The 9,175-nt window shown below is 34.9% G+C and overlaps 1 protein-coding gene across 3 annotated transcripts in view; it reads left to right on the forward strand.

Moving 5' to 3' along the window:
* The window catches only part of NEGR1 (neuronal growth regulator 1), a 1,035,936-nt gene extending 1,027,013 nt beyond the window's left edge, over positions 1 to 8,923 (forward strand). For all 3 annotated transcript variants that reach the window (XM_027536882.1, XM_027536880.1, XM_027536881.1), the window contains one exon: positions 4,411 to 8,923. In XM_027536882.1, coding sequence (XP_027392683.1) covers positions 4,411 to 4,535 — 125 coding nt within the window. In that variant the 3' untranslated portion in view covers positions 4,536 to 8,923. The remainder of the gene's footprint in view (positions 1 to 4,410) is intronic.
* Positions 8,924 to 9,175: the final 252 nt, after the last annotated feature.

The following is a 9,175-nucleotide window of genomic DNA, read 5'->3' on the forward strand; positions in this document are numbered from 1 at the left end:
CATCTATTTGCAATGTCGTGATGGGACTAGATGCCATGATCTTTGTTTTTTGAATATTGAATTGTAAGCCAGCTTTTTCCTGCCTAGAGAACCCCATGGACAGAGGAGCCTGGTAGGCTACAGTCCATGGGGTCACAAAGAGTCAGACGGAATTGACTGAGCATACACATACAAAGAATATGACAAAAAGGGTATATTTGGAGATAGATGAAATTGAGTAATAAAAGAATCACATATACATGTACATGAGTAATCAGTCATGTCCAACTCTACATGACCTCATGGATTGGAGCCCCCCTAGGCTCTTCTGTCCATGGGATTCTCCAGGCTAGAATATTGGAATAGGTTGTCATTTACTACTCCAGGGCATCTTCCTGACTCAGGGATCAAATCTGCATCTCCTGTGTTTCCTGCATTAGCAGGCAGATAGATATTTTATCACTGTGCCAACTTACCCACATTATTATATGTTGTGTTTCCAGTACTTAGTACAGTCCTTAGTACCTAGTTCAATAAATATTTGCTGAATGAATGAAAGTATATGATACATTCTCTAACTTATAGACAAGTAGCTTGCTTGCTTCACAAAAAAAAAAAAAAAAAAAGATTTTATTTTGTAGGAGAGACATATATTCCTTTTGAAAGTGAAAGTGAAACATCACTCAGTTATGTCCAACTCTTTGTGACCCACGGAATTCTCCAGGCCAGAATACTGGACAGGTTAGCCTTTCCTTTCTCCAGGGGATCTTCCCAACCCAGGGAGTGAACCCAGGTCTCCCACATGGCAGGTGGATTCTTTACAAGCTGAGCCACAAGGGAAGCCCAAGAATACTGGAGTGGGTAGCCTATTCCTTCTCTAGCGGATTTTCCCAACCCAGGAATTGAACCGGGTTCTCCTCCATTGCAAGCAGATTCTTTACCAACTGAGCTATCAGAGAAGACTCTAACCTATCTATTTATTTATTTAATTGAATAGTTCATTCAATAGATATTTCTTGAGTACCCACTGTGTACCAGAACTTACCAGACTTTGTATCTGGAAATAGTAAGATAAACAAAACACTCCCTAGGAGAGTTTATAGTCTGGTGAAAGAAATAGATATGCACACAAATGATAGTTTTATTAAAAGGAATATGTATTGTGACCTCATGAAACAATAGGGCAATCTGTTCAGCTTGTTGAAAAAGGAAAGGGGATTCAGGAAAGATTGACCCAAAATGCATTTTAAAGGATGAATAAAGAGTTTTGAGAGTCCTTTTTACTCTACTCAATTAATGTGCTATTTAATTTGTCATGATAATAAAAATATTATCTTTTATTTGTGTGCTTGGCTTTTAAGATCTGTTTCTTATTTATGATATCACTTTATTTGCTTTGCTAATTATTAGTCCTTTATTATTATACTGGTTTTATTGCACTCAATATTCCTAAAAAACAGTAGCAACAACTATGAAATAGATGTCACTGAGAAGGTAACAGGCCAATTAAATATTTATTTATGTTTAAAAAAATAAAACATCATTCTAAGTCCTGAATAAGAGAAAATAACTTAAGTAGTTTCATGGTTTTAAATTAGACTTCTTACATATCAAAACTTGAAAGCTATCTGTTCAACCATAGACTTATTTGCTTCTTCATCTTCTCATTGTTTAAAACTCATTTGTGATGCAAAGTAAAAGTGAAAGTGAAGTCGCTCAGTCCTGTCGGACTCTTTGTGACCCCACTGACTGACTATAGCCTAAGAGGCTCCTGGGTCCTGGGATTTTCCAGGCAACAATACTGGTGTGGGCTGCCATTTAAAGAGAAAAAGCAAATAGTTGATTTTGCTACCTGTTTACTAAAGTGTAGTAGTTTTAGCCCTTGAATCTCACTCACATGGAATCAACAATTGCATTTTTAGGAAAACTCCCCACTGGCAGGGGTCAAGGCATCTTCTATCTCCTTTAATTTCTTAGAGTTATAAACAACACAATTTATTCCTCTTGTAACATGAAAATATAGGCATTGGTGAAAGTTCCATTAAAAACTAGCTGCTGGCAATTCAAACTCAGTGTGACTAAAAGAGCTTCCAGATTTGAATTATGAATTTGGGGGTGAAACAATATTCTTTCATTACATTATTCATTTCCTACTAGAAAACAGTACTTGAAATCCTGATTTCATTAAGAAGAGGTAGTTAAAAATACGTTGGTGGAGTTGTTTTATTATTACTATTATTATTCTTATGGTAAATGAGAACCAGTCTCAAGCATAGCTGAACATGCCTGCAACATTGTTTCTGGAACACAACATAATGCACATTCAAAGAGGCAACAGTCCTCTTGTGAAACAAAGTGGAATCCGTTAAGTAGACTCCCACAGTATACCAAGCTTGGTGAATCACTAGGTACAATCTCTCAGTGAAAATTCAACATGACTGTTAGCCAAGTACCCACAGGAGTTTCTCTCTATGTATAAGATTGTGATCTTTCCAATCTATAAATATAGTCATACAATTCAACAGCTCCAAATTCTTCAAACTCTCCTTCAGCATAAAAAGCTAAACATTTTTTTCAATACAGTTGAGTTCATTCTATCTGCCTAGAGTTCCGTTTCAATTTTCTCCACTCCAGGTCTCAAACTTCACAGTCCAGCAACACTAATCTACTGTTAGAGCCTAGAATACATGCCGTGATCTTGCCTTTCCTCATGCCTTTGAATATATTGTTTTCTCTACTCAGATGATGGTCCCCTTTGGTAAAACTATCTGTTAAATCATCTTCCCCTTGCCCAGGCAATTTTAAATACACAATTTTCTGTGTCACTGCAGTTTGCCCATGCAGTTCTAATATTCCCAAGACTGTATTATAATTGTTTGATATCTTTCCTCACACACACATACACACAAAGGTCTTGGAGGAGAAAATCTCTTTGTTTTTTCAGCATTTAGTATAGCATCTGGACAATAAAAAAAGCCCCACAAATATGTGTGTGTGTATTTATATATATATATAAATACACACACACACACATACATACATACCGGGGAAGCCCTATCCCTAGTATCTCAGCCAGTAAAGAATCTGCCTGCAGTGCAGGAGACCCAGGTTCAATCTCTGGGTTTGGAAAATCTCCTGGAGAAGGAAATGGCAATCCACTCCAGTATTCTTGCCTGGAAAATCCTAGGAACAGAGAAGCCTGGCAGGTACAGTCCATGGGCTCTTAAGAGTTAGAAAGACTTAGTGACTAAACCAAACCATATAATACATACATATATATATATATAATATCACTTAGATGTGGAATCTAATACAGCAAGCAGAACGTGTAAAAGCACAGAGTAGACTAGTGTTACCAGAGGCTGGGAGCTGGGGAAATTGCAGAGATTGTTGAATAAGGGTATAAACTTACAATCAGTAGACAAATAAGTTTTGTAGATCTAATGTACAACATAGTAACTGTAGACAATAATACTGTGATATAACCTTCAAAGTTGCTAAGGACTAGATCTTAACTGCTCCCACCACAAAAATGATCATTTTTTTATAACAGTATTCTTTATTTTTATGATAGTACTTTAAAAAGCTTTTGTTTACTTATTTTTGGCTTCGCTGGGTCTTAGTTGCTGCGCATAGGCTTCCTCTAGTTGTGGTGAACGGGGGCTACTCTCTTGTTGCAGTGAGTGGGCTTCTCATTGCAGTGGCTTCTCTTGCTATGGAACACAGGCTCTGGGGCGCGTGGGCTTCAGTAGCTGTGGCTCAAGGGCTCCAGAGAACAGAGTCAGTAGCTGCGGCACATGAGTTTAGCTGCCCTGTGGCATATGGAGTCTTCCTGGACCAGGGATCAAATCCATGTTTCCTGCACTGAAAGGTGGATTCTTAACCACTAGATGACCAGAGAAGTCCCCAAAATGATTATGTGACATGATAGAAGTGTCAACTACCGCTATGGTGGTGATCATGTTGCAATATACAAGTGTATCAAATCTACACTGTTGTACACCTTAGACTTACACACTGTTATAGTTCAACTATATCTCAATAAAAAAATTTTAAATATATACATAAATGAATATTGTCCACTATTAGAAATAGTTACAATGCATATAAGATAAAAAATGTTAGCTGATATTTGCTGAGTACTTATGTCCAGTCTAATGCAATGTGCTACATGTGCTTCATCTCAAATTCTCACTGCAGTCCTGCCAGGTGGATTTTATTGTTTCTATTTTGTTCTTGAGAAAATTGAAGATCAGAGAGGTTAGTAGAATAGGCCACACATTGTCATACAGCAGAACCAGATGTGAATCTAAAATCTGTCTGACTCCAGTGCTAGTTTTTTCCCCAGAACACCCAGCTGCTTTTGATTATTGTTAAGATCTTGAAAGACACAAATTAGATTTTGATTTATTCTTTTCCATTTCTTTCCAGCTCCAAGTACAGCCCAGTATGGAATTACCGGGAGCGCTGACGTTCTTTTCTCCTGCTGGTACCTTGTGTTGACACTGTCCTCTTTCACCAGCTTATTCTACCTGAAGAATGCCATTCTACAATAAATATAAAGACCCATAAAAGGCTTTTAAGGATTCTCTGAAAGTGCTGATGGCTGGATCCAATCTGGTACAGTTTGTTAAAAGCAGCGTGGGATATAATCAGCAGTGCTTACATGGGGATGATCGCCTTCTGTAGAATTGCTCATTATGTAAATACTTTAATTCTACTCTTTTTTTGATTAGCTACATTACCTTGTGAAGCAGTACACATTGTCCTTTTTTTAAGACGTGAAAGCTCTGAAATTACTTTTAGAGGATATTAATTGTGATTTCATGTTTGTAATCTACAACTTTTCAAAAGCATTCAGTCATGGTCTGCTAGGTTGCAGGCTGTAGTTTACAAAAAAAACGAATATTGCAGTGAATATGTGATTCTTTAAGGCTGCAATACAAGCATTCATTTCCCTGTTTCAATAAGAGTCAAACCACATTTACAAAGATGCATTTTTTTTCTTTTTTGATAAAAAAGCAAATAATATTGCCTTCAGATCATTTCTTCAAAATATAACATATCTAGATTTTTCTGCTCGCATGATATTCAGGTTTCAGGAATGATCCTTGTAATATAACTGGCTGTGCAGCTCTGCTTCTCTTTCCTGTAAGTTCAGCATGGGTGTGCCTTCATAAAATAATTTTCTCTTCATCTCCAACTAATAAAATGTTTTTGCCAAATTCTATAACTTGAAAGCAAAAATAAACCACAATGATAAAGTTAATACTAACTATATCCTGTCTCTAAAGAACAAAGGAGCTATCAAATTGTAAAAATCTCTTCCCTCATTACCAATAGGGTTTTGAGAATTTTGCCCCACGATAGCTCAGCTTTGTGATGAAGACAATTTAACTAATATAGTACAGGTAAATCCACTGTATGATTTCTTTAGTTGTAGCTAAATGTTAGATCCACTTTGGGAAATAATTCCCTTTAAAATGATAGCACAGTCCATCCAAAATTGTCTGGCAATACAGCATCTTTTCCTTTCACTATTACAAGCCAAAATTTTTAAGGTAGTTTGTCAGAAAGGACACAAAGTCCAATTACCTAACATTAAATGAGATGGTAAACGTTCAAAATTAATTTGGTTCTGTGGCAAATAAGTTGGTATGCTAGATATAGTGTTCCTGTGGACAGGAGCATTTTGCATATTTTCCAGCTGAAAACATTACTCAGTTGATAGTTTGGCATACATGTTGTACAAAAATGCTCCAAAATATAACAAATATTCCATCCTAGTATGCAGCAGATCAATCCCTGAAATAACTAATTCTGTGGTTGAATCTTTCTCTATAGCCATGTCAGCTTAAACAAGCAAAGCTAAAATGAAAAAAAAAAATGCTTTATTTCTTACATGATATATGTAAGATGTGTTCAAATGAAGACAAGCCATTAGTGATGAAGAATATCTTAAAATAAATTAATTGCTAAATTATCATGGATTTTAAATTATTTCTATCACAAGGAATGAAAACTACATTTTTGAAGGAAAATGCTGTTATTCTACAAGTATTATATTACAAGAATAGTTCAATGGTTTACTCTTTACTAAAGACAGACCATAGCCTTGAAAGCCATTTGCAAGTTTGATAAAGTTACCAATTTTACTATCCCTAGAGAAATTTCTGCAAATAGTTCCCTTTTGCAAGTTATAACAACACCTGCTAATATAGTTAGAAACAAGATATTTAAGATATCTAATGTAGATAAGTAAAATATAAGTAAAATTTTGTCCCAAAGTATACCATAAATCTATTTTAATTAGAAATGTGAATCCTAAATGAGGAGGCATATATATACAACATTTCCACAAAATGACAATGATATGGCACAATGCTATTAAATTGACTGTAATAATTTATTATGTTATTTTGACTGATACACTAAGAAAGGTTTTTACAAAAACCACATATGACATTTTAACTTTGATTATTATTGATTTGCTTTTCAAAATCTTTTTGTGGAATTGGTGAGTAAACTACAAAATATTTTTTGTGTGTATTGCAGCTTTAAAGTGGCACACTCCATAATAATCTACTTACTAGAAATAGTGGTGCTACCACAGAAGTGTTAACCATCAGTACCATTGTTTGGGAGAAAGAAACAGATCAAGAATGCATATTATACAGTGATCGCTTTCCTAGAGTAAAAATACCTCCTCTTTGTAAGGTTTGTAGGGTAAATGTGAGGTAAACTGAGGTATAAACTATGGATGAACCAAATAATTAGTTCAAAGTGTTGTCATGATTCCGAATTTGTGGAGTCTGGTGTTTTTCCCATAGAATGTGACAGAAGTACAGTCATAGCTCAGTAGCTATATGTATTTGCCTTTATGTTAGAAGAGATTTTCTTGAGTGACATTTTTAAATAGAGGAGGTATTCACTATGTTTTTCTGTATCAAGCAGCATTCCTAGTTGTTAGGCCCCTGGACAGAGTGAAATCATGAGTATTTATGAGTTCAATATTGTTCAAATAAGGCTACAGTATTTGCTTTTTTGTGTGAATGTATTGCATATAATGTTCAAGTAGATGATTTTACATTTATGGACATTTGAAATGTCTGATTACTCCATTTTATCAGTCCTGATTGTACAAGATTGTTGCAATTTCAAAATAGCAGTTTTATGAAACTGATTTATCTTTTGATCTATAACAATTTTTCTAGCTATTCATTTCAGCATTATATTTCTACAGGTTCGATTTGTGGGACTCTTTTTGTTGCCCCTGAATTTTTTTCAAAGAAAGAAAAAAGAAAAAGCAGTTGAGAAAGTAGAGTAGAAAGAAAAAAGACTGACGGGGGAAAAGGTAAAGGGGAAAGAAAAAAAGCAAGGAAGGAAAAGAAGGAAAGAGGGAAGAAGAAAGGAGAGGCTGAGAGGGAGGGAAGAGCCAGAATATTAGGGTAGTCGACATAATTCACTTGCATTCTTTTAACTGCAACTGGTGTAATTATGTTTTATTTACAATGATCCCATTTGAAACATAAATCCTGTTACACCATTGAGTTACTATTATGCAGCAATTGTATAATGAAAAGTACTGCCCAAACTACAGTATTGTGTTATGGCGGGGACACTACAAGATTTGAGAGAGAGAGAACATCAAACTTAAAGCCACTGTTGGGGAGTTCAAACTTAGCTGAAAAATTAATGCTTCATCATAACATTTAAGCTATATCTAGAAAGTAGACTGGAGAACTGAGAAAATTACCAGATAATTCAGGACAATATATATAAATACCCCAGTGTGTGAACTCAGAAAACTCTGAGAAATTTATCAAAGCTGATTATCTATATTGATTAAATTTACTGAATAACTGTTAATTTATCCATTGTGCTTAGCTTTGTGACACAGCCGAAAGTTATCTATTTAATCTTTTCAATAAAAATTGTTTTTTGAAATTCAGAAATGATTTAAAAAGAGGTCAGGTTTTTAACTATTTATTGAAGTATGTGGATGTACAGTATTTCAATAGATATGAATATGAATAAATGGTATGCCTTAAGATCCTTTGAATATGTATTTACTTTAAAGACTGGAACAAGCTCTTCCTGTCTTTTAGTAAAACATCCATATTTCATAATCTGATGTAAAATATGTTGTACTGTTTCCAATAGGTGAATATAAAGTCAGTTTATCAATTAAAATATGTACTTGACTCATTTGAAAATTCTACTAATTTGAGGGAAAAGGGAAGAAATAGTAAACATATTTCTGCTATTCCCTTCTTTCTGTTGCTTCCACTGTACCACACTCACATGTCTCAGATACTCCAAAGCAACACAAGATGAAAATGTTAGATACTACAATTTAAAAAGGATCCATTTTGTGGCCATTCCCTCTGTTACTGCTTCCCCAAAGGTCTAACAAGCTGAACTACATCTAGCCTGAAGAAGAAAAAATGCATCACGGTAAGCAACACAGACTGATGATGAAATTTCGTTGGTTTTACAGACTAACCATCTGAAAATGGAAATGCCTATAGAAGTTAGGCAGAGAGTACAATTTCATGAGATTGCTGGGTATCAAACAAGGAGTATATTCCACTTCAAGGCATTCAGATACTATTTCAATAAAAACACCTTGCTTTCCAAACAAAATGTGATTTGACTGAAAGCCCATAGTTTGTAACAGCTGTAACATTTGTGTAAAACAAGGGCCACTCCAAATGAATGATTTAACCTCTCTTTTCCAAATCTGTTCATTTATACTCATCATGCAATTAAAAGGGGACAATGTGGTAGATAAAATAACAAACTGTGAAAAAGATTTACACTTGATGCATTAAGCTATTTTGAATCAGTATCGGTGTCATTGCCATTCTGGGAAAACCATATCTACCAAATCTCTTTCCCTTTTCAAAACCAAAAACAGGCACAAATAAACATCTTATTTTCCCTCTGGCTCATTATTTCTCCCTTTGTAATTTCTATTCTGCAAACAATCACATGGAAACATAAGTATCAAGTCTCAGACTCTGAAAGCTAGCATGTGAAGCAGAACTATTTTTCTCTCTGAATATCAGAGGTCAAAACACAGATACTTCAAAATGACATCCAGCTACTTGGAAGATAATTACTTACTTTTGCCTGGCAGGCAGAAATTTAAAAATTTTAAGAGAAAAACTTCCAAGAATAATTCATTCAAGAT

The sequence above is a fragment of the Bos indicus x Bos taurus genome, chromosome 3 (genome assembly GCF_003369695.1).
Source record: "Bos indicus x Bos taurus breed Angus x Brahman F1 hybrid chromosome 3, Bos_hybrid_MaternalHap_v2.0, whole genome shotgun sequence".
NCBI lineage: Eukaryota > Metazoa > Chordata > Mammalia > Artiodactyla > Bovidae > Bos > Bos indicus x Bos taurus.